This window comes from Macrotis lagotis, chromosome 8 (genome assembly GCF_037893015.1).
Source record: "Macrotis lagotis isolate mMagLag1 chromosome 8, bilby.v1.9.chrom.fasta, whole genome shotgun sequence".
NCBI classification, from domain to species: domain Eukaryota; kingdom Metazoa; phylum Chordata; class Mammalia; order Peramelemorphia; family Peramelidae; genus Macrotis; species Macrotis lagotis.
This window is the reverse complement of record NC_133665.1, coordinates 179,136,176-179,162,115: the sequence shown is the minus strand read 5'-3', so window position 1 is coordinate 179,162,115 and position 25,940 is coordinate 179,136,176. Positions and strand designations below refer to the sequence as shown.

Genomic DNA, 25,940 nt, shown 5'->3' with positions numbered 1-25,940 from the left:
CCCTCCCTTCTCTCCCTCCCTTCAATGACAGTCTAGTGAATGTTCTTCATGTATATTTGTTAAACAAGTATTTTCTCATCTCATTCCCATTTAATTATGATATAATATCTCTCCACAGGCACATCTGAGAAGCACCATGGTTTAGTAAGCATTCAAACCCAGATTTTCTATGGTGTAGCTAGGCAGCTCATTGACTGAGGGAACAGTCTAGAGGCAGGAAATGTGACCTCAGACATTTGCTATCTGTGTGATCTTGGATAAGTCACTTAATCCTCTATTTGTCTAAGTTTCCTTAAATGTCAAATGAAGATAATGGCAACATTTTCCTCCCAGATTTGTTGTGAAGATTCAATGAGATAATATTTTTAGAGCTTTTAAGCCTAGTGCCTTCCACATAGGTGACACTATGTGAATGCCTTTCTGGTAGTACACTTAGGTTGGATCCCTTTTTGGAATAAGATAATAGTTCCAGGTTTAACATATTATGGGAGTTCTCACTCCTAAAACTATAGCCCATGTGCCTCCACCAGGGTGTTTACCTTTACTCTAGTCAGAGTACACAATTAGGCCAAAGCAAAGACACTGAAATGGTATGACATGAAAAAAAAAATCACCCTTTGTAGCCTTTCACAAATCTTTCACAGTTCCACAGCATAATAAGAAAAAAATGCTTCTGATACATTGATTTTATGACTCTAGGCAAATAATTTAATCTTTCAGTGGCCTACACAACTAAGACAATCAATTATGGAGGGGTGACTAAATTGTAGCAGGGCGTGCTCCCTGCCCTAATGAAATCCCAGGTAGAGAACCTTGCTCTAAAAGAGGGAATTTACATATCCTTTCAAATGTAGGCATTTCTCTAAATGTATACCTATGACTAAACCTTACCATGTGTGATAAAGTCATTTCTCTGGTTTTGCCTAGAAGACAACCTCCTGCAGGAGCTTAGAGGGAATAGGAGATGGGTAGATGAAACAGTGCATGTGCTTTGGTTTCTTCCTTTCAGAGAAATGGTACTGTTCTGGTATTGTGTATTTATCCTTTGATGGCTAGTGGAGATGGTGATTCGGTCATTAATGAAGGGTGGGTGGAGCAACCCTGGAATGACTATAAACAGGATTAATCTATTGACTCAATATTTGCTTATTTGTCTCAGAGGAGACTAATTATCTGCCTAGTATCCCATGCATTATAAGGGTCTGAGATGTGTATGTGTAGACATGTTTAGGTATCTCCCTGGCCAGTTTTCAAACTAATGAGTTAGTTCTAACAATATTGGCTGAGATATAGGTAATCTCTAAACTGTACCTGGAGAAGAATTCAAAGCCTGGATTACCTTCTTGGAAATTTAGATGGGGGCAGGGTTGTTGTGGGGGCTTGAAGTTGCACAGCCTGGGTATGCCCCTTGTGCCTCTTAGTTCTGGACTCTTGATGCCAGCCTGGACCTTCTCTGTATGTATTTTGTGAAAATAGTATAGTGTATCTTTAGAGCCCTGAGTGGATGAATGAAAATGCCTCCATACAGATAGCTAGAAGAGGATGAATGATTCTCTTGGCCAAGAACAGTATGTCAAGTTCTTGCTATGCATTGCCAGCTGCCTAGTGGGTAGAAATGACTTAGGGAAGTAAAAAAAATCAGCTGGTGCATCTATCTATGTCTCTATCTGTCTATCTGCCTATGTATCTATATATCTACCTATCTATGTATCTATCTATGTATCTACGTATCTATGTATCTACCTATGTATCTATCTAGCATCTATCTGTCTGTCTCTATCATCTGTTTATCCTATATCTCTCATCTATCTCTCATTTAAATGACAACTATCAATCATCTATCCAGCCATCTGATTTCCTTATCTATTTATTTTTATCTAGCATCTATCTGTATTTAGAAATCACATATTTAGATAGATATGTCCATATATCTCTAAACAGGTGATGACATTTGTTTATGGTATAGTGCATAGAGATCTGACTGGAGTCAAGAAACCCCTCGTCCCCCCTCTCTCCCCAAGGCCCAGGTCCTACGTAAGACAGTTACTGTCTGTGTGACCTCAGTCAGTCAACTTCTCAAGTCTCTGAGGAACTGGATCTGAATGGGTAGTGGGTGTAAACTCTTTAGAAGCTTTTTACACAGGTGATGCCAAGTTAAAATAGAAATGGGGTCCACTGACCTATACTTAAGGATCCCTGGGGGATGCATATTAATTTAGCTTTGAAATGTAGTCTTTTCTGTATTTTCTTATTTTTAATTTATTTTCTTACATATTTCCTTCCATGGCTTTTTAAACAGGTGTGGATCACCTGTGAGAGTATTGTGGGTCATCCCTGGTGTGGTTGGCACCTCTTTTCTATGCCAGTAAAATCAGTTGTTCAGCCTACATTGTCCTGGCATCTACCTAAGCCTTTAGGGTTTGCAAGGTGCGTTACAAAAATGTCATTGCTTCCTTATAACAACCCTGGGATGAAAGCTGCTATTATCATCTCCATTTATAGATGAGGAAATAGAGTCAAAGGTTACATGGCTTCACCCAGCTGCCAAGTATCTGAGGTAGCATTTGAATTCATAGCTCCCTGATATAGGAAGTTCCAACCATTGAACTACCTAGCCACCTCACATAATTGTGTGGATGTATATCTTTCATACACGTGTTATATCCTTATGCATATAGGTAGGTATGAACAGGTGTGTGTACACATATGATTGTGTATGTAATGTATTCATAGACATTATATTTATAAATATGATAATAAACAACTATAAATATGAATAAATATATATGTTATACATATTTTTTCCTGGCACATATACAATATTTTAAAAGGCCAAGGTCTCCCGCTGCAGCCAGGGCCATCTCATCATCCCGATCCATATCTGGCTACTGGACTCAGATGGTTCCAGAGGAGAAAGTGAGGCTGGCGACTTAGCAAAGCGCCCCCCCAATCCAATTCACAGACATGTTATGGCATCCCCTCCCTGCTGTTGTGGTCTCTTTGAGAATGAAGGACAAACAACAGCTGTGTCTGTATGTTTATCTATAAATATAAATCTAGACATGCGTGAACATGTATCTGCATGACTACAAACCTTGATCTACTTGTAGTCACACATACAGTCCTGAATATAGCACATGCATGTTCACACATGGCAGCACATATCTCGCTCTAGGAATGTTCTTGACATTTTTTCCTCCTTGAATTACCTTTTAGAAATAAAACCAAATAAAGGAAGCAAAATGTAAGCAATAGGATAAGCCTGCCTTGACTGGCTTAAGGGAGGGAATTCATGGTTCACCTCAAAAGCAGGAAACCCAGGGAATTCCCCCCAGAAGAGCCTCATTAACCTCTCCCACCTCGGGAGGGGGTAACACATGGGAGGAAGGGTGAGCTCATCAAGAGGTGGCTCCTTCACTGTTCTCTCCTCCTTCACCCTCCTCCCCTTTAGCATTTGGGGTTATATAACCCGGAAAAGCAGACCCATCAAATGGACTCCTTGGAGGCCTTTGTGTACATTCTCCTTGGCCATCTTCTAACAATCATGGATTTTTTAAAAAATCATAATTGAAGGAAATACTAAATTTCATTTTGAGGTCAATAACAATAAAGATGTAAATTTCTTCCCTTCCAAGCAAATCATCCTTGGATTTCAGGTTAATGACCCCAACTTTAAATGGATTTATTCTCTTTTTTAAAGTGAATAGAAAAACTCTTTTTTTTTTTTGAGGGAGTAGAAGAGTAGTAAAACATCCCCCAGATGTTTTAAGTGACACTATCAGGGACCACCGGAGCCCCCAGGGGAAACTCCCGGGGCTTTGGATAGGTCACTCAGACCAGAGCTCTCTTTTCCTGCAGGGCAGCAACCCATTCCAAGCTGATGGGACTTAGAAAAGGATCCTGGAAACTAGGGCCAGTGGGGAGGGGGCGTCCAGGACAGGAGAGCAAGATTGGGAATGCTTCCAGTCAAGGAAATCTTTGAAATGAGCATGGGTTGGTTTTCTCTGAAGAGGTGCTCTAAGTCCAAAGGGTGTCCAGAAAAATCTGGTTTTCTCCTAGAAAATGATGTGTTATATACCTGATAAATGGCCATTTTCTAGGAGAGGAGTTGGTCTAGCGGAAAGAAAGCTGGATTTAAAGTTGGCAGAGACAGACTAGGGGTAATGGACTTGACATGGAGAAGACCTGGGTTCAAATCCTGACTCAGATGTCTACTACCTGTGTTACTCTGAGCAAGTTCTTCATCTCTCAAGGCCTCAGTTTCTTTATCTGTAAAATAAAAACAATAAGGGCACTTAGGTTTCAGGTCTGTTGTGATGCTCAAGTATAAAGCTTCTTGCCAACCTTCGAGTGTGATGTACATCAGGGTTGTTAGAAGGAGAAGACTTTAGGAAATAGGATAAGAGACTTTTGTTGGAGGCAGATACCCACTGTAAGAGGAAGAGGACCTTGACAAAAAGAATGTATGTGACTAATTTGCTAGGTATAAAAATGCAAATTAAATGAGAAGGGCTAAGGTGAGGCCTGCCCCATTCCACTAACAATGTTAATTAGTTCAGTGAAAACCAAACCTTTGATAGTAGAATGTTCCAGAGAAGAACTGGTTTCATGGGATCAGTGACAGGATGGTTGAAATATGCTGGAAGGGCCTTTTACAATTTCATCATAGGTCTTATTCAAGGCTGGGGCAGACTGATGCAGTGTGTGCTGATAATATGCATCAATTCATCAGTCAAAGATTTTGAAAGCATCTCCTATGTGTTGGACACTAGGCTACTTACTTGTAAAACAGACAATGACATGTTGTTTGCTCTCCAGGCTTTCCTATTCTTGGGGTGGAGGCAACTTTGCCACAGCAGAAGATTCACCAAGCTACTGAGGGCAGAACACTCACTGACTTTGGCCTCGGGATGTTGGCTAAATGGCTTCACAGTTGTGGTTGCCTAATCTATAAAATGACGGTGTTGCATTAGCTGGCATCTGAAGTCCTTTCTCCATCTAGATCTAAAATCAGGTGACCCTAAGTAAATGGAAAGCATAGAGAATGTAAACATAAAATAAATTGGAATTAGTGCATTGGCAACTAAAGGGACCGGGTGGGAAACATAAAGAATATGTAGAGTTGGGCAATATGGTACAATGGTTGGAGTTCTGTGTTTGAAGTCAGAGGACTAGGGCTGTACATGTGTTATTTTAGGCAGGTCACTTAATTTCTTTGGGCCTCAGTTTTCTCCGCTATAGGACTGACCTTGGAGTCAGGAGGATGGAAGTTTGAATCTAGCTTTAGACTTGCCATTTACTAGCTATGTGATCTTGGGCAAGTCACTTAACCCTGATTGTCTCACTTCCAGGGTTATTGCTAGTTGACCTGATCCATGTCTGGCACCTGGGCCCAGATGGCTCTGGTGGAGAAAGTGAGGCTGGTGACTTAGCACAACACCCCCCCTCACTCAAATCCAATTCACGTGCTTGTCATATTATCATCTCCTTGGCACCATGAACTTCTTCAAGAACGAAGGACAAACATTATTATTAAAATGTTAGGGCTGGATAAGTTGGCCCCTGAAGTAACTTCTGGTTCTTTAGATATGATCACATGAAAAATGATAACAAAACAATCAGAGTTGAGTGCAGTGAATTTAGAAAAACAAAACTTGGCCCCAAAGAAGAGATTCAAAAATCTACCTCCCTTCTCTTTTTACAGAGATGGGGGACTGTGGGTTTGGAATGTTGAACATACTGGTGTGTCAGACTTTTTGAGTTAGTGGTTAGTTTGGCTGCGTGGCTTTTCCCTTTCTCTATTTTATTTTTTCCTTATAAAGGAGAGGGAAGGGGTATATTGAGAAGAGCTGGTGATGTATAAACAAAGGATGGCAGCTAGGTGATACAATGGATAGAGCGCTGTATCTAGAATCAGGAAGACCTGAGTTCAAATTTAGCTTCATACATTTAATAGCTGTATTATTCTAGGCAAGTCACTTAACCCTGTTTACTTTATCTATAATACAAGTTGGAGAAGAACATGGCAAACCACTCCAGGGTCTTTGCCAAGAAAACCCCAAAGGGGGTCACAAAGAGTCAGACATGACTGAACAACATAAAATATCCATTAATTTTTTTTAAATGAGGTTACACTAGATAACTTCTAAGGTCCCTTCCAGCTTCATATAGATGATCTATAATCTATGGCGTCATGGACGGAAATCTGAATTGTCTCATTTTGTTGTTGGCTGGGAATTATTCAATGAAAGTGCATGCAACATGTTGGAAAGCTATGGCTCTGAGCATCTTCCCTGTCAGCCCTGTCATGGTCTTCATTACTGTAGTCATTTGCATATACATAGCAATTTAATTTGGTTTGATTTCATCTTTTCTGCTTTGGCTGCTTCTCTAAGTTCAAGTCTCACAATCTGGAATCCATTTCCTACTCCTCTCCTGTACACGGGTGAACTTTTGGAGGTCATCGATTACTTTCTCTGGAAAAGGAAAAGCTGGTAGTAGGTTAGGATGGGGAGTGGGAAAGGAGCTGGAGGGTGAACATTTGTCAACTCTTCTGATCACCTTTCAATCTTACTAAGACTCAGTTACTGTATTGTTGCTGCTGCTGTCCTTGTGTTGTTACTGCTGCTTTGATGCTGCTGGTGTTATTTTGTTGCTGCTGCTGTCATTGTTTTTGGCTCCTGCTGTTGTTGTACCAGGATCTGTACATTCACCCTTAGAGGAAACTCTCCTTGAAGCATCTTCATGTAGATAGAGCCCTAGAGGGGGCAGCTGGGTGACACAGTGGATAGAGTACCAGCTCTGGAGTCAGGAGGACCTGAGTGCAAATCCCACCTCAGATGCTTAATAATTGCCTAGCTGGGTGATCTTGGGCAAGTCACGCAACCCCATTGCCTTAAATAAATAGATATCGTCCTAGAGAGTGTCTCAGGTCTTGTGGAGCCCATAGATGGAATGTAGCCCCAGGTGGTTCTGTGTTGGCAGAACTCAGGAAGCCAACATCCTGCCTGGGACACCTGGGGAATCACTCCATTTCTCGGGCCCCTTTTCTAGAATTATCATTCTAAGAACGAATAAAATAGAAATAAAAATTAAAATGATATAGAAAAAAAGCCCCAAGAAAACTGGAGGCAAGTTGCTTAAACTTGCAATGCTCTACACAACAATGAGATCAGAAAATGCACAGCAGATGGAGATCTATCCAGGTGGAGGGAGTTTCCTCCCCTGGGAGTTCTGTATATGTTGAACTGACAAGGCTAGTTTAAAAAAAAGTGCATTTCAGAGAGGCAAAGAATTGAAATATTGAACACACTAAACCTAACAGCTAAATAAGACAAAAACAAACAAATTACATTCTGCTGATCTATTAAAAATAAATAAAAAACTATCAATGCTCATAATGATCTGAAGATGGTGGAGAAGATGATTGTTTCCATGTCAAGATAACTTGGTTTAGAGAAAAGAGAATAGCAGTAAGGGCAGGTACCCAAGTGGGGTGAAAGAGAATTTTCTGACATTTTCTGTTTTCTAAAAAAGGCCCTGGGTTCAAGTCCTATTTTTGTCATTTATTACCTTGATGATTTTGAATAAGCTCCTTCAACCCTCAATCTACAAAATTGGGGTGGGGGGATTAGAAGAACTCCAAGGTCCCTTCCAGGTCTCAGAATCTGCCTGGGATGTCACCCAGCATCATATCCTACTTACTTTACTTGTAAATAGTCACAGGCACATGTTTTAGTGTATGTAGTTTAGAATTCCTGCAAGCGAGCACACCCAGGCTGACTGAGATGCTTCTCCCTATCACAGATGAAGGACTTTGCATTACTTTTCCACCACATGATTAGCTAGATCACTTTGCCATCCCAGTGCATCAGTAAACCTTCACTCTGTTGAGAACGAGCTTGTGTCGGCAAAACAATCTTGAACTTCATCTCATCGGTCTGTTTATTTGTCTGGAATTTTCTTCCCGGAAGACGAATTCATCAAAAACTAAACAAAGTATGGGTTGTGACTCAGTTTATTTCTATGCAACTAATATGCCTTTTCTCAATAGAAAAATGTGAAAAAAGAGAAAATAGACATATCTATATACATATGTCCACGTGCCTATTTTCTCTTTTTCATATAAAGAAAAGGAAGAAAACATGTGTTTTCTTCCTTTTCTTTATCTATTCCAATAATCACAACAAAGATGCCTATATACAGACACCCATTCATATGCATGTAGACTCAGAGATCTCTATAGACCTCAAGATAAATAGATATATAAATGTATAATATATGTATACATATAGAGACACAGAAATACAAAATGTCTTTGTATGTGAGAATGGGTGTCTATGCAAGGATGCATGCATGTTGTATATACATACACTTATACATACATGTAAACAGGAGTGCATGCATGTGACAGAGAGGAGAGAGAGAGAGAATGCTAGCTTATCCAGGGTTTGAATATATAATGCATTTGTCTGATCCATTCTCTGGGGACTGAAGGAAATGACTTGTCTATAAAATTCCCATTACCTGAAAGTAAGCACAAATTTCTGCAAAATTCATGATCGGTACTGTCTAGTTGAGTAATAAAGGTCTGTATTTAATGAACTCCTAAGGACACCATTTAAACCCCAGGTCTGCTAGTCGAGTTTTCTTTTTATCCTTTTGATTGCATTGCCATATGCTTATGTTTGGGGAGTGGGGGCAGGGGAAGAGAGGGAGTAGTTCATTAAAAAAACACACACACAATTCTATTGGACTGGAGTAATTTGTAGCTTATTGACTAAGTCTAGAGGCTTGGATTTCCCTTATCAGGTTGCCAGGAGGCAATGAATAGTGGCAGAAATGTCTGTTCTGTTTCCCTGTACTATAGAGCAATGAACCAACTTCAAAGCCTCCCAAATTCAGTTTAATTTGGTTAAGTATTATATAGTTTGCATTTTATCTGAAATTTTTTTTAAAAGCCAGTACTTTGGGAAGGAGATGGTTTATGTGGATTTTGGAAGTAAAAAGGAAACCAATGAAAATTAACTTTGCTTTTTATTTAAAAAAAATGCTTGCACAGCATGGGGAGGAGGGGACTCGGAAAAAATTCAAATGAAGCTCTCGTTTTTTTAACATGTTTGTAGGATCCTAGAAGAGTCTTGGATTGATCTACATTTTATTCTTTTTTAACTCTCAGACCCCATCTGGTGATCCAGAGGGGATCCTGTTGGTTACTTTATGATTCTGATATGCTGGTTGTGGTTACCCTAAGCCAGCTATAAAATTAGACCTCATTTTTAAAAGATCAAAAAGGAATCACAAAATGAACTTGGAAATGACATTTTGGTAAACATCATCCATCATGGAGACAGTTTTGTTGCTCAGTCTGAAGTTCCAAGGAGTAATGGAAAGAGTTGAGTATGGTGGCAAGTAGGGGCAGGATGGCAGAGGCAAAATACATTTGACAGGAGGAATATAATTTTTGAAGGCCTAAAATATTTTGAACTCCAACAGGACTTTGTTCTTTCATGACAATTTTGACCTTAGTCTAAGTTCTAGCCTGGGTTCTTGGAATCTATGATGCCAGCAAAGCATAATACAGTCTGTCACTCCTATTAAGTTAGAAAGAGTTTAGAAACCAAATAGTAACATTATAGAAGTCTGTTATCTACTTGATGGCACATATCTGGGATGTGACAGGGAACCTCCAAAGACTTCTCAGTGAATGACTATGGCCTATATTGGGTGGCTCGTGTTGGAGTCAGATGGTATTGTGCAAATTAATTTACAAAATATTGCTAAGGACTTCTGAAGTCCTATTCAAGAAACAAAAAATTGTAGGATAAAATTGGTGGTTTCAAGACTTTTCTTGGTGAAAATTAAAGATCTCACCAAGAAAGGTGAAAGGGGAAGCGATCAACAAGTTAAGAAAATGGTCTCTGGGAATGAAATTTGGATATCTGTAATATCGTTTAAATTATTAAAAGGTTGTGCTCTTTTCTAGGAATAGAGTATACTTAATGAGATCTGCTTAAGCAAATAAAAAAAGCAAACAATGCATCTAATAAATTTAATCAAAAAGGCTTTACATTGAAAAGTCAGAAGAAAACTTGTCTGTACATTCATACCTACCTACATATAAACACATACACTCATAGATACACACACGGTTGCTTTTTCCTCCCATCCATCCAAAATAAGCTACAGTAGTAGAAGAATAGCAGTAAAAAAAAAACAACCCAATAAATAGTCGGCAAATGAAGATATTTTTAATCTTTTCTTCACCAATGCTTTTTCCTTTGTTATTGTCTTTTTAAGACAACACTAGATAACAATGTTAAGATAAGCTAGTCTTGCTGTACCTTTGTTCAGACATTCTACAATTTCTCTATTATAGCTGATGCTTTCTTTTAGATTTAGAACAAAAGTGTGTTCTCATTCTTAGACCCATTTTAGTATCTTTTAAAAAAATTAATGAAGTTTAATAAAGGCTTTTGGGTATTTATTGATATTTTCATGGAAATTTGACATTTGCAATCAGAAGATCTGGATTTGTATTCTCACTCTGCCACATATTGTCTTTATCACCTTGGGAAGTCACTTATATTCTCTGGGATATAATTTCCTTATCTTTAAAATAAGAAGGGTGATGAGGATGAGCTTGTAAGGTACATGGGTTCATAAGGAGGATAAGCCCCAAGCTTCCATCACTATTTGTTATTCTTATTGCTAATCTAATGGCTGTGGTTTATTATAGTCATTATTTTCCTTATTCTGAACTGATTCGTACTTCTGGCATTAATCCAATTTGATATTAATGATTTTGTTTTATATATATATATATAAATGATATACTATAGCATTTAACATTTTATATTACTATTCACTAATGATACTAATCAATAGTATTCTTTTCTTTGCTTATCCTTCCCTGGCTTAAGGATTAGGACATTTGTCTCATAAAAAAGAATTTAGTATAGTGTTTTCTTTATTTTTGAAAATAGTCCTTATAGTTCAATAATTGCTTTTTCTTTGAATGTTTAACAGAATTTACTTGTGAATCTATCTTGGCCCTGTTTAGATTTTAAATATAAATGTATAAAAATGCATATATATATAATGCATATGTTTATGAATTGCCTATTAAATTTCTCTTCCCTATCTTTAGGTTATCTATTTCCTTTTTATGTAAATATTATTCTTTTGCATTTTGGTAGATGGTCAGCTATTTTATATTTTCAGTTTTATAGATATATACTTATATATAGAATTTTATAACTTTATTTTTTCACTGTTTGTTATGATCTGTTATGATTTCCATTCTGTACTTCTAGTTGTAGTGATTTGCTTTTCTTTTATTACTTTATTAGTTAAATTTGTTACTGGTGTTAAGTGACTTGCCCAAGGTCACACAACTAGGTAATTATTAAGTGTCTGAGGTTGGATTTGACCTCAGGTCTTCCTGACTCCAGGACCAGTACTATATCCACTATGTCACCTAGCCAAATTTGTTACCGATCTTAAAAAGATAAATCTGTTTGTTGTGTTTTTGCTTTCAGGTCTGTTGCTTTTTCCTTTTATTTTGTGTTCATTTTAGTATGTTAATTGGTTGGTTTTCTGATTTTAAATAGCAAATTGAGTGCAGTAAACTTAGATTTTATTTATATAGTTATGGAAATAATTTGTCTCTAAAAACTATGTTCCATGCATTTTGATATGGTGTATTACCAAATCAGTTTTAGTCTTCATTTAGATTCACATTGTTTTCATTTCTTTTGCTGATTATTATTTTAATTGAATTAGAGTTTAAATTGTATGCCTTTCTGCATTTTTAATTCCCTGGAATATTATCAATTTTATAAGTGTCTGATTAGAATAAAAATGAAAGTCTCTAAGTTCATTCAATTCTTTCCACATTTCTATCAAACCTAGTATTTTCAGCATTCTGTTCTATGCTTAAATATTTTTTCTGTTTTACCTGTTGCAGTAAGTAGGTGCTCTGCTGAGGCATTCAGTGGAAATGATTTTCTCTCTGGATCTCTTTGTTATTCCTAGAATAGTTCTATGAAAAAAATTGTGGTCATTAGCTGCTTAAATAGATACATCTATTAAGTGCATTAATTGTCAGTGGTCTTTTAATCCAGAAATAATTAGCATGCTTAGTCCTCTTCAGTTGATTATACTTTATATTCAGCCTTATTAGAAAGCATGGCTACTACTCCTGATTTGCTGGAGCTATTCGATGAATAAGATTTTCCTGTACCTTCAATTTTGAATATTTAAACATCTTTCTTTTTTTAAAAAATATATAGTCCTTGTATGCAACATATTATTATATCTTGCTTTTCTGTTCATTTTATATCCCTCTTTTCCTCCCTCCCTCCCTCCCTCCTTCCCTCCCTCCCTCCTTCCTTCCTTCCTTCCTTCCTTCCTTCCTTCCTTCCTTCCTTCCTTCCTTCCTTCCTTCCTTCCTTCCTTCTTCTTTCCTTCTTTTCTTTCTTCCTTCCTTCCTTCTGGAATTATCACAGGATTATAGATGTAGACATAGAAGTGTCCTTAAGAAGCTGTAGAATTCCACCCCCTAATTTTATAGATGAAGAAGGACAGAAGGACAGAAATGTCCAGGGTCACATAGCTAGTAAATGTAGAAGGCAGAATTCAGGGGAGCTGTGATCTGCTTAGTTCTCCAAGGAGAAACACACTATTCATTAAGAATTCACATTCAAATTTATAATTCTTTTTTATTTTTATTTTTGTTAGGTTTTTGCAAGGCAAATGGGGTTAAGTGGCTTACCCAAGGCCACACAGCTAGGTCATTATTAAGTGTCTGATTTAAACTCAGGTCCTCCTGACTCCAGGACCAGTGCTCTATCCACTGTGCCACCTAGCCACCCCCAAGTTTATAATTCCTAAATGTCATTTTTCTTGATGTTACACTATTTGAATCAACCTTAAAGCATGTTTCCCCATAGTTAGTTCAATTCCACTCATATACATAGAGAGAAACTTCTGGATTCTCAAGAATAGAGTCGGACTTCAAGTTTTGCATATATCCAGACCCTACCCCCATGTTCACAGTGAACTCTAACCTTAGTTTTGGTTTTGATTTTTATGAAAACATAAAAATATTCACAGTGAACCACATGAACATACCACATTAGCTATAGTTTCTAAATTACTGTTATAATCAATTGAATTAAAAAAAATAACCTTCTGCACTCACCTACCCCCTTTCCCTCAATAGGAATATTGCTTGAGTAGCCAGGATTCTCTCTACTTATGTAATTCTGAATTGGTGATGCTCATAATCAAAGAATTCATCTTATAGATCCTACTCCCCTTGCATTTAATGATGCATAAATAGATACTGGGCTTGGAGTCAGGAAAGACCTGAGTTCAAAGCCTTCTTCAGATACTTAGTAACTATGTGACCCTAGGCAAGTCGTTTAACTGTTTACCTCAGTTTGCTCATTTGTAAAATGAACTGGAATGAGAATTAGCAAATCACTCCATTATCTCTGCCAAGAAAACCCCGGAGTCATGAAGAGTTGTACCTTACTGAAATGACTGAATTACCAAAACTTATTTATTTTTAGTATTAAGTCTAACAATCATTCATGTCTCTGTCTCTCTCTCTCTGTCTCTCTGTCTCTCTGTCTCTCTGTCTCTCTCTCTCTCTCTCTCTCTCTCTCTCTCTTCCCATCCTGTTTGCCACTTTAGTTATCACACAAAATCAAGTAGCCCCTGGGTTACTCTAGTCAGAGTTTTTGTTTTCTGGACAACCCATTAACACTTTTGAAGGAGAAATCATGCCGATGCTTCAGTAGTTTAGACACCTCTTCTAGAGGCCTTCCCTGCCAGAGACTGACCCCATCAACAGTTTATATAGGTTCAGATCACAACTCACTGCTTTTGTTTTTGGCTTTTGGAAGGGGGATGATGCTGAGTAACCTTTATACGGCCTCCCCTTCCCAAATCTTTCCTTTTATTAGAATCATTACAAGTCATAAGAACCAAATCAATAAACAAGCCCTAACTGAATACCAACTGTACACTAGAAACCTAGTTAAAGGCTGGCTTGCAAACATCTAAGAGTGAAATCATTTCTGCCCTTGAGAAGTTTACATTCTCTAGGTAAGGCAGCATGCACATAAAGAAGTTACCCAGGGGAGAGATACAAAATCTGGATAAGGCCTTTTTTTTGGGGGGGGGGGGCTGGATCTTGAAGGGATGGATTCCAAGGGGCAGAGGAGAAAAGGGAGAGTCTGCTAGACATAGGGGAGTATCAGGGCCAATCATGTCAGAGAATGTGTGGAGGGGAGTGAAGTATAAGAACAAAAAGGTAGGAAGGGAGGACTTGAAATTTTGTAGGACTTGAAATTCCAGGCTTGGATTATTGGGGGAATAAGAAATAGAGAGAGAGAGAGAGAGAGAGAGAGAGAGAGAGAGAGAGAGAGAGAGAGAGAGACAGAGAGAGAGACAGAGAGAGAGACAGAGAGACAGAGACAGAGTGTGTGTGTGGGGGGGTGGGCATGTCTGTGTGTTGGGAGTGGGGGAAGGATGGTACAGGAACTGTAGGAAGATCATGTTGGTAACCAAATAAAAGACACTTTGGAATAGAGGGAGACACCAAAGGTAGGGAGACCCAAGAAAAGGCTGTCCTAGGAATATGGGTAAGAGAAGCTCACCTGAACTGATCAGTGTGGTGACCATGCAAATGGAGCATGATGTAAGACTAGAGTTGGCATTGATTTGAATCTGGGGGCTGTGGGGCAGTGAGGAGGCAAGATGAATCTGAATCCAGGGGATTGCAAAGATGATGGGTCCCGCTAGAGTAAAAGGAAAGATTAGAATAGAGGTGTTGGAGAAAGCTCCAGATTCCTGGTGTTTTTTCTCCCAGCATAATCTGTACATCAAGTTCCCTTCCCAGGTCTGTCTTTCTCTTTTCTTCTTCCCACATCTTAACCCCTCTCCCTGCTTGGGGCATTTCATATCCTAACCATGGTATTATTTTGCTAAACCAGGAGAATATTTACATTGCCTTTCCCTTTAGTAATTCAGACATTTAAACTTGTTCTTGGTTTACCTGAAAAGTATCTTGGATTTGCACATCAAAGATCTCCTCTGGACTGGTCTCTTTAGGCATTACCTGGAATTTTCCTGGACTGATTTACATATCAAAGAACAAAGTTCTCCTCTTCCAGTAGAAAAGCTCAGAAATGTCCCAGGAAATAAAAAAACATATTTTTTACCTTCTAGTTCCTCACATATTTGAATAGAGGATTCTGAGATGAAGTCTGATTTTCCTTGGCTTTGACTAAGGCCAAGTTCAAATCTTTTCTGGTTTTGTTCTAGAATTTGACCTGGTGGTCCTTGCTTGGTGGTGTTCCTCTTCCCAGGTGCTTTCCAAATCGTTCCTCCATTGAACTTTACAATAGTCTGATACCCTATGTAATCAATCAGAGCTGAGGGTTCTTTCTGGTGGATTCCAACTTGGCCTCCCTGGGTCCTCCATCTTTGCTTGGGAGTTGTCAGTTAGTCTTCTAGACAAGTTGTCCTTTGTTCTTACTCTTTTTGCTTCTTCTATCATTCCCCCCCTCCCATCTCTTTCTTTTTAATTGATGACCCATTTTGCTCCACAAATTCGAGATGTTACTGGAGCAGAGAAAGTTCTTCATTCATTTGTTTGAAAGTGTTGGGGAGGATAGTGGATAGAGCACCCACCCTGGAGTCAGGAGGACCTGAGTTCAAATTTGACCTCAGACACTTAACAATTACCTAGCTGTGTGGCCTTGGGCAAGCCACTTAACCCCATTGCCTTGCCAAAAAACAAAAACAAAAACAAAAACACAAAACTAAAAAAAAAGAAAAAGAAAAAGAAAGTGTTGATCATCCCATTTGATGGAAAGAGGTGCCTCTCTGGAGCTTTTGGTGAAATTTGTTCCTTGTCTTTCTCCTCAAATAAAGTCTACACAAGAATCTTTGAATCCTTGATATTTAATCATCGTAGCTTGTTTTTTTTTTCCTTTCTGACTGACCTGTATCTCATTCTTTTCCTTTTCTGAAGGATTTTCCTCTTTTGAGTCTCCTTTGGTATGACACTTCTTGTGCCTTTCTTTTTCTTTGTTTCAAATTTAAGGACATTTTCATTTCTGTTCTTCTAAGGTGATAGTGGGGAATTGGGATCTTAGGCAGCATAGGGTAGTGGGTTATCTGGGTCTGATGGAAATAGGAAGACTTGGTTCAAATCCAGCCTCTGACATTTACAACCTGTGTGTCTAAGGTTAAGTTAGTAAAACTCCCTGAAACTCAGTTTCCTCATCTTAAGTTAGACTAGATGGCATCTGAGGTCTCTCCAGATCTATGAGGTTTTCACTCTACATCTTACAACTTTCTTGCATTTAAGAGTGTTCAGGTGTTTAGGTTAGTCCCTCTGAAGTAAGAAAAAGTCATTACCTTCTTGTCCAATTGACAATCTCAGTTTAGCTTTTGTACAAACTCTTTAATCCACATAATTAAAATATCTTTTAAAGTCTGTTGATTAGAGCAAATACCTCAGATAATGATGTCAAGTTCAATGAGAGACCTCAATCAATCCATCCACAAGCACTAATTGTGCTAGCATTGGGAGCCCTCAGTTCAAATCTTGCTTCCAACACAGTGTAGCAATAAGACCCTGGATGAGTAACTTGACCTTTCAGTATTCTAGGCAGCCCTCAAGATTCAACTAAGGTTCTAATATGCATTGGTGAAGAGAGTTTCCACACTGAGAATTTCCTATAGCAAATAAATCACTTAGGCATTATCCTATATATCACAAAGTATTATAAACCTTCATGCCATTTATAACAAATATATAATATAATACATATATATTTATAGTAGCATCTACAACAATGGGTAACATTCACAAAAATTACATAACATTATATATCATACATAAGATTTATATTGTACAATAACATATGCATATGTAAAAACAATCAAATAATATAGCAACCCATTTATAATAATGAAACAACTTATACGTATGTGTAACATTTATATGACAATTATATAGTATGCATCTATAATATTTATATTAATATATAATAGAATATGCATATATAAGAATTATACAGTCATAGAGCATTGTATATATTACATTCATAGCAATTACTAATTCACCATTTAATGACAAATATATACTAGTGCCTAGATAGATTTATAACATAATAATGATCAAATAACACATATAATGTATAATATCTAATGGCAATTCTATAATAACATAACCTTTACAGAATAAACACAAGGTATTTCTTTTATAAAGTCACTGGGAAAGGAGGGCACTATGACTTTTATAAGGGGTAGAAAGGATCAGAACAAGTTTTGGCCTTTTAACTTGAGCTGAGCCTAGATCTGGTGCTGTCCCTTAACCCATAGAGTGATGGCTACAACATAGCACAACCCAGACATGGTAGGTCCATGATCTGTGCCAATGAATGGAATCCCTGCCCAATGAACCAGGGATCCTTGATGTATCCAGGGACACTGAAAGCATATGAACTATTTGGAAACACTAGAGGCAGATCTGGATTTGAAGGCTTTTGTATTTACTTGGCAGGGGCATAAATTGGATTAGTTTCCTTCCCTCTCCTTTCCCACCTCTTGGAACAAGGTATTTATTAGATGAGTAAGGAATGGGTCAGCCATGTAGTTCTATTAGAAATCTATTTATTGGGCATGTTTTACTTTCATACAAATTGTTCAATATTGCTTTTTCTTGTTGAAAATGGACTCTATTCTTGTTCAAGCACTGGTGTGTTCTGGGGGCTTCTGTGGTTGAACTCTTTATATCTTTGCAATGCTAAATACAAAAGATATTTATACACAGGCACATATATAAAGTAGATGCAGCTTTCCAAGTATGTTTTCAATCAACCGCATCCCTGAATCCTTTAGTAATTTGATTTGTAGGAATTGGAGAACAAAGTACCACTGAGTGGTTTTCAATCATTCATAATTCTGTGAGAATTTGGTGTGCTGTTCCAAGTTTGGGAAAGTGTCTGCTGCACTTATCTTATTGAATATTTCCTCGGCTCTGTAGACAGAGCAGTAGCAAGGCAAAATAGAGGAGAAAACTTTGAAACCCTGGATGGTTTGATTACTAATCCAAGACTTGTTTCTCCCCTTAACCCTGTCCCGGACATTATTTGCATTTCATTTCTCTGGGCTCCAGGGTCCTTCTATTCCAAATTCAGACACTTTTTCCAATGATCTTCCAAGTTCCTTCTAAACCTAATCATGCAAATCTTTTTTTGTGGCTCTCAGACCCTCCCCTGGCTTGTGGCTTTCCAGGGTTGTAGAGCAATAAGGATGAAAATTCAAGTCTTCTAAGTCCTTGACTGAGCCTGAGAGAGTCAAGGATGTGGAGAAGGAGCTCCCAGGCTCTCCCCCTTTCCCATCTGGTCTGTCCAGGTCCTTGTTTCATTAAGGGACACCTCATCCCCTTCTCCCGCCCCCAGGATGCTTGAGGGTATTCCTTTGCCTTTGCCTTTGCCCAAATAGCCTCTTGCAGACATCCAGCCTGGATATTGGAGTTGTTGTTTGCCCCACATTATAAGAGCATTGACATTCATTAATATAGTCTTCTAAATGCTGAGTTCTAGAAAGGGAGGGGTGGCTGGGAGGGAGGAGAAGAAAGAAAAGATATGTGTATGTTGGGGGGTGGGCGAGGGGAAATGGATTTCTCTATTGTCCTGGTAACAGGCTTAATGTATTTATTATGTCTCTGTGACTTGTTTTTCCTTCTCACTAGCTTGAACTGATCTGAGTTGATCTTGCATTCCTTTAGTCTCTGTTTTAGTGATGTTAATCTCCTTACTTTTCTTCCCACTAGACATGCCATCTCTGGGCTCTGGGCATTTTCTCTGACTATTCCCCCAACCCTGGCATTCTCTCCTACTTCATCTCACCTTCATGACTTTCTCCACTTCCATCTACTCCCAGCTGAAATTCCATTTACTGCAAGAAGTCTTTGCCAATCTCCCTCAACGTTAGTGAAATAGAACTGACTGGAGTCTGAGGCTGGGATTCAAATCTTGGTGATGCTTATTATTTATGTGACCTTAAAACAATCATTTAATTTTCTTGGCCACGAGGGCTTCAATTCTAAAATGAGGGAACTTGGACTAATAGCATCTGAGGACCTCTGCGGATTCTTGGACTATATCTTGGACTCATCATGTTTCCCCCAATAATCCAACCCTGGAATTTCAAGTCTTACATAACCTCACCCCTTCCTACCTTTTTGTTCTTAGACTTGACTCCCCTCTACACATCCTATGAACAAGATTGGTTCTGATAATCCCCTATGCCTAGAATACTCACCCTCTTCACCTCTGCCCCTTAGAATTCATTTTCCTTCCTTCAAGATTCAGCCCCCCCACACACACACACAATAAAAAAAGCTTTGTAAAGATTTTATATATATTCTCTGAGGACCATTTCCCCTCCTATCCAGTCCTTCCCTAGAAATGGTGCTCTTATGGGATTGTGCTGGAAGTCAAGTGTTAGGATTGCCAAGGCCATGAGCTTATTTGGTAGTCAGAATGATTCATAATTTTTTAGACATGTTCAATTGTCCATAAATGGTGGTTGTGGCCATCAGGATCCAAGTTTGTGTGGTGGCATCAGAAATAGAAAGGGGGGAGATAAGTGGGTGTAAGTGATATGATCAATATTTAGTGACGAACCAACAATCTTGACCAACTCAATGACTGGTCACAATTCCAGAGATCATTATTACTCCAGTGATGAAGAAGGCTGCCCACCTTCTGACAGACAGCAGATGGTCTAATATGCAGAGTGAGAATCACTTTTTCAGCATAGTCAATGTGGGAATTTATTTTGCTTTAGGGATTTTTCTTTTTCTCTTCTTTTTTTTTCAAATGGGGGGGTAAGAGAGAGAGAGAAAATAATGCCTGAAATTTGGGAAAAGAAATAAATTTAATTAAAAAAATAAAAGGACAGATCAGAAAAAGACTTCGTAATTATAGCTGACAGAGACAGACAGACAGACAGACACACACACACACAGACCACAGAGAGACAGAAAGACAGAGACAAAGAAACAACAGACAACAGACACAGACAAATAGAGATTGCTGAATTCTTAAGGGTAGAATCAATCAGAAAGGTCTTAGAACCTGGTTTTCTCTAGGGAAGAACTGGGTAGGAGGGAAAATGGGAAGAATCAAGGATAACCCTGAACTTTCAATCCCAGGAGACTGGGAGCCACCAGCAGAAATAGTGAAGGAAGCCAGAAGGAGCAGCAGATTTCAGGGAAAGATAATCAACTCCAGCAATCCAGAATATAATTGCTAGTAGTCTTTGCCAGCTGTGTTTATAAATGATCACCATCCAGTGGCTGGAGGCGCAAACAAGTGCATCTTTTCAAGAATGTAACCCACGATGGGGAAGGCAACATGAGCCCAAATGGTATTGGTGTCTTGGCCAGCTTACCCTTGACTTATTTGTTCCATTTGTGATTTTTATTGCCTTTATTTATTCATCCATTTATTTATTTATTTTGGTGAGGAGATGCAGCAAATTGGAGAGTTCATTAGACTTGGACTCAGATCATGTGGTGGGAAGGGCACTCTGTTCCTTTACTGGTACATTCTTGGGCAGGTCTCTCACCTCCTCTGGATCTCAGAGTCCTTGTGGGTAGCATGAGGGCATTGATTAAAGGATCTATAAAGAATTTTTCTAGCTTGAAGTCATGAAGTCTTATTCAGATTTGGAATCCTGTATCTCATTCTCAAGTTATTTGGTTAAGTTGATTGATTTCTTAAAGCATGATGGTTTGGGGGAAAAGGAGGGAGAAAGCCCTAGTTCTTTGAGTCAGAGACCCTGGATTCAAATCCAATATAAATACCCTTCTGACCTTAGGTAAATCATTGACGTACTCTGGGTTTCCATTCTTTATTGGTAAAATGAATTTGGTTGGATGGACTTGATGCTTTCTGAGATTCCTTCTAGCTCCAAAATTTTCTATGATCTTGGGAGATGTCCTTGAGAGAAGACCTTGCATGATATAAAGCATTGCCATTAGTGATCAAACCTGACTGACTTGTATATTCAGCGGGCTAACTGATTTTGCCCTTGAATAAGTTAGGCTATGATAATATTTATAACTTTTAGAAGCTTCCAGGCTTAAGAGATGAATTATGGAACCATATTTTATATCAATATCATCCTCATACCTATAATGAATTTCTATGAGGTTAACCTTGGTGAAGAAAGTAGCTATTTAAGATTCTTAGTTAAGAATCTAGATTTTTGCCATCTCTCCCCATTCATTTTTATTTTCTGGTTGGTGCTCTCTGGTACTGTACTAAATGGATTTCTAGACCTTTGAACTTCTGGTCTTAGGAACAAGATCTTGGGTCATCTGGTATTAGATCACAGAGGTATAGTCAAGAAAAGACCTGGCATCGGTGTCATAGAACATGATTTCAAATCCCAGCTCTTCCACTTATGCCTATTCACTCGGTAGTTATGTGCCTTTGGACAAATAACTTGACCTTTCTGGGCCTCTATTTCCATGTTCATAAACAGTGGAGATTGAAATAAATGGCCTCTGAGGTCCCTCAATAGAAAGATAGATAGATTGATTCATGGATAGCTAGCTAGATAGAAAGTCAGATTGATGGATAGATAAATATTCTGATAGATGGCTCAATGGATGGGTAGATAGCTAATTAGCCAGACAGACAGAAAGATGGGTGGATGGATGGATAGACAGACAGTAAGATAAATAGAGGAGATAATAGATGGTTGGATAAACATTTATTAAGTACTTTCTATATGACAAACATCATGCTAAGCACCAGTATTATAATTAAAAGTGAATGAGCCAGTTCTGTGTTCAAGTTTACATTCTAATGAGTCAGTCAGTCAAAAAGCATTTATGAAGTGCCCACTAGGAACCCTGCTAAGTGACTGGGGATACAAAGAAAGACAAAAACAGTCCCTGCTCTCAAGGACTTACAGTTTAATGGAGGAGATAATAAGCAAACAATTATATACACACAAGATATACACAGGATAAATGAGGAATAATCAAAATAGGGAAGTGGAAAAGGGAAAAGACAACTCATGTAAGAGAACTGGAAAGGGGTTGAGGGTACAGCAATGGCTAGGGATATCCTAGAACATCCAGATAGGCTGGGGACAGAGCAAAGAAGTCCAAAGAGAGCCACTCAAAGCCAGGGTGGGTCAGGGCCAGAGTTTTATTTTCTGGTGGGAAAGGGGTGGAGGTGATAACCTGAATGGAATGAAAGCATTATGAGAGAAGTCTCTCTCAACTCTTGGTCCTCTAACTTTGCTTTCTTGGATTCTATGGGATGGTTTTTCCATTTAGACATCACTTGTTAACCCTTAGATATGAGTAAAGAGTTTGAGCATCCTCAGCACTGGGGATGAAACCCAGGATTAGCCTAAGAACGGCTAATATGAAATGACAACTTAATACAGAAGTGAAATCACTGAAGTTGGCTGAGTATCCTAGACCTAGTCCATTTTCACCATTTTATACATAAGGAAACCGAGGTCTCACAGGTAATGAGTGGCAGAAGCAAAATTAGAATCCAGCTCCTCTGACCCCAAACCCATCACTCTTTCCACTGCGCCAGCTGAAAAGCAACCCTTTGATGTTCCTTAAACTCCTGGGATGATTTATTTTTGCTTTTGTTTTGGGACTTTATAAAAAAAGATGAAACATGATCTATTTCTCTCATTCTCTTTGTCTCTTTGTCTCCTTAGGTTGTAACTATGAAGGAAATACCTACAACAGCTCCCTAAAATGGCTGGTCCCAGGCAACCCCTGTATCCTCCACCAATGCCAGGTAAGGAAAATCAGCCAGAACTCTTAGTCTTCTCCAAAGTGATTCCGTTGACCTTTTCCAACCACTCCCTTCCCGTAAAAGGAACCTATAGTCTTGCATCTATTTATTGCAACATTTATCAGGATGTTGAAGGTCCCCAGGACAAGTCAGTCTTAGAAACACACAGCTGAATTGTTCAACTTCATGGAATGTTGTTGTGGGGGGGAACTCCATAAGATGCATAAGACCTTAGGGAAAATGCAGGTCTTCCTGTGGAGTGAGTCTTAGGAAAGACATGAATTCCAATAAGCAGAAAAGAGGGTTTTTGTTTAAGTGTATATGTTTTCTTTCTTTGATTTAGAATCATTCTGAAAGTCAGCCAATCTGCAAATTATATTAAATCCAAGCAATTAGGATTCAGGAACCTCAATGATGTCAACCTGCTAAATTCAGAAACAATCCGACTTTAGCCTCTAATGATTCCAGGGAGACCAAGGAAAGCAGAGACCATATCCCACCTCTGTGAAGTGCTCCAGGCTGTGAACATTGCAGAGTTAGACTGAGGGTAATGAAGGGAAACTTTTTTTTTTAATCTTCATTTAAAAAATTTTTTTTAAATCGAGAAATGGTCCTCTAATAATACCCCCATATCTTGGTCCACTTAAGAAAACTCTTCTGCAATACAGAAAAAAGGGTTCTCCTTCCTTTTGAAGGCTGTTATGATCTGAGATAGGATTTTCAAGGATAAATAGTTCAGTGCCTTTTTTTTTGGCAAATAAGGAAACTGAGGGAAGGAGCAATGATGTGAGTTATCTATGGTAACCCTTCTAGTCAATGCCTGGACAGGGCTTAAAATCCCCTGATTCCACAAGCAGGGATCTGCCTCCTTTAACTTGATACTGATAGAATAACCTCTGCTCTCATTGAACATAGTGGTATTTGGTGGCAGGAAATTTGGATTTAAAATAGTCCTTGCCTGGGAAGAAATCTGTACATTTGTTAATGATGATGATGATGATGATGATGATAGGAGGATGATAAGGTAGATATTTGCATAGTGCTGAAAGGTTTGCCAAGAACTTTCCACACAATATTTTAGGGGCTCTTGTTGGAGTCCACTTCTTTCTGGGAAGTGTTATTATTCTCATCTCTAGTTTCCAAAAATAAAGTTTTATTGCTATGTTTTGTTTTTATATTATAAATGTATACAGATGAAGCCTGCTTCCTGAGAGGTCTCTTGTAACAAAGGAAAACAATTAAGTAAAACTATTATTACAGTGACCTCATCTGAAAATACTTGGTAACATTTCACTTCTGTAGCATCACCCCCTCTCTATTAAATAAAAAAAAAGGAATAGAAAAAAGATTCTTGGTCTTCTATCTCATTCTGCTGGGAAAAAGAAAGAATAAAACAAGTTTCGTGTAATAAAAATGCGTGTCAAGAAAAACAAATTCCTTCAACTTATACATACTTATATAGGCATTTGTAGATATACAAATATATAGAACCTGAGATAATGGCAGGCTGGTTGAGTTTTGTTTGGGGAATGGAGGGGGAGGCAAGAGAAAAACTGGGCTCCATTGCAGGATGCCCAGTGTTAGCTGAAGGGGATGGTCCCAGAGAGGGAGGGGAGAGGAAAAAGGTGGGATGTGGGGACCTGAAGACAGTTTGCTAGTCGTCAAAGGTTCCTTTTATCAGAATCTATTCAGAATTACCTTTAAAAATACTTTTGTACAGATTGTAGGTTAAAAAAATAGAAAAACCCAAACCTTCCTTTCCTCAAATCTTTTCTCAGATTTTTTTCCTCTCTTAATCTCAATTTGCCTGCTCTCCTTTATTGTGTGTTCTTTCCCTTGGCTTCTCTTCTTTTCTCTCCTCCCCGTTTCCTCAGTCAGCTACATTTATTCACTAGTTACAAGATTTCAGACATTGTGGTAAACATCAGGGATAGGATGAAAGGCAAAAACAGGGAACCACCCTTCCAAATAGAGGAGACAGCCCTTAAGTAATTGTTGGTGCAAGCTATATTTGGTGTACATGGGAGAGCTGTGAACCTAGTGTGTCTGGGGGGCTTTGGGAGGAGACCAAGCCAGGACTCCAGCAGAAGTGGGGCATTGAGCCAGGAGACCAAAGTATGGTGGGGGAACACCCCAAGAATAGGGCACAATGAGAGATACAGAATCAGGGCAAAAATCAGGAGATGGCATGTTACTGGAGAGGAACAACAAGGTGACTATTAGTGTTTGAAGACCAAGGAAGTTGGAATGGATGGACAGAGGCTTTTCTATTGGATCCTGAAGGCAAAAGGGAGCCTCTGGAGTTGATTGTGTGGATGAGGGGCAAGGTCACCTTCACTTTGACATCTGACTAGAGGACACACTAGAGAGAAGAGAAACCAATCAGGTGTGAGGTTCCAAGTAATAATAGTGTCAGAGGAGAGAAGGGGTCATAGACAAGATAGGAAGATGGAAATGACTTGACTCAGAAACAGATTGACTATATGAAATCAAGACAATTGAGGTTGACAAACTGATGACCGCTGGGACAGTGGTGGTGTCCTAGGTAGCAAAGAAGCTTGAAAGAGGGGAAAGTTCAGGAAAAAGATAATGAGTTCTGTTTTGGACAGTCTGAGCTTGAGATGTCTCTTCCCTTTCTCCTTTCCTCTCCTCTTGTTTCCCTTCCTTTTCTCCCATCCCACCCTAATTCCTTTTCTCCTTCTCTTTTATTCCCTTCTTAGCCCTCAGGTCTCCTTTCTGTTCCCTATCTCTCTCCCCCTGCCCTCCTCATTTCCTTATTCCTTTATCATTTCCCCTTTGTTCATCTCCTCTCCCTTCCAAATGGAGATAGAGACCACAACCCCACCAAACCTCAACCACATCTCCTTTAAGGATTATAACTAGCAGTGGGAAGCAAAGAAATATTCTGTGGCTTGGCCTCCATTGGGGAAATCACTAGATCTGAGGCATCAGACCCTTTCATCTCTCTTAACATTTTTCCTCTCAGGGAAGAGGAGGGCAAGGTAACCTTCTCTGCCCAATGTTTTTGTTTCCTCTGAAGTTGGCTGCCAGACTTTTGCCCATTTCCTG

At 38.8% G+C, this 25,940-nt stretch overlaps 1 protein-coding gene across 7 annotated transcripts in view; it reads left to right on the top strand.

Moving 5' to 3' along the window:
- BMPER (BMP binding endothelial regulator) overlaps positions 1-25,940 on the top strand; it is a 372,292-nt gene that overhangs the window by 135,626 nt on the left and 210,726 nt on the right. For all 7 annotated transcript variants that reach the window (XM_074198930.1, XM_074198928.1, XM_074198931.1 and 4 more), the window contains one exon: positions 22,792-22,874. In XM_074198930.1, coding sequence (XP_074055031.1) covers positions 22,792-22,874 — 83 coding nt within the window. The remainder of the gene's footprint in view (positions 1-22,791; positions 22,875-25,940) is intronic.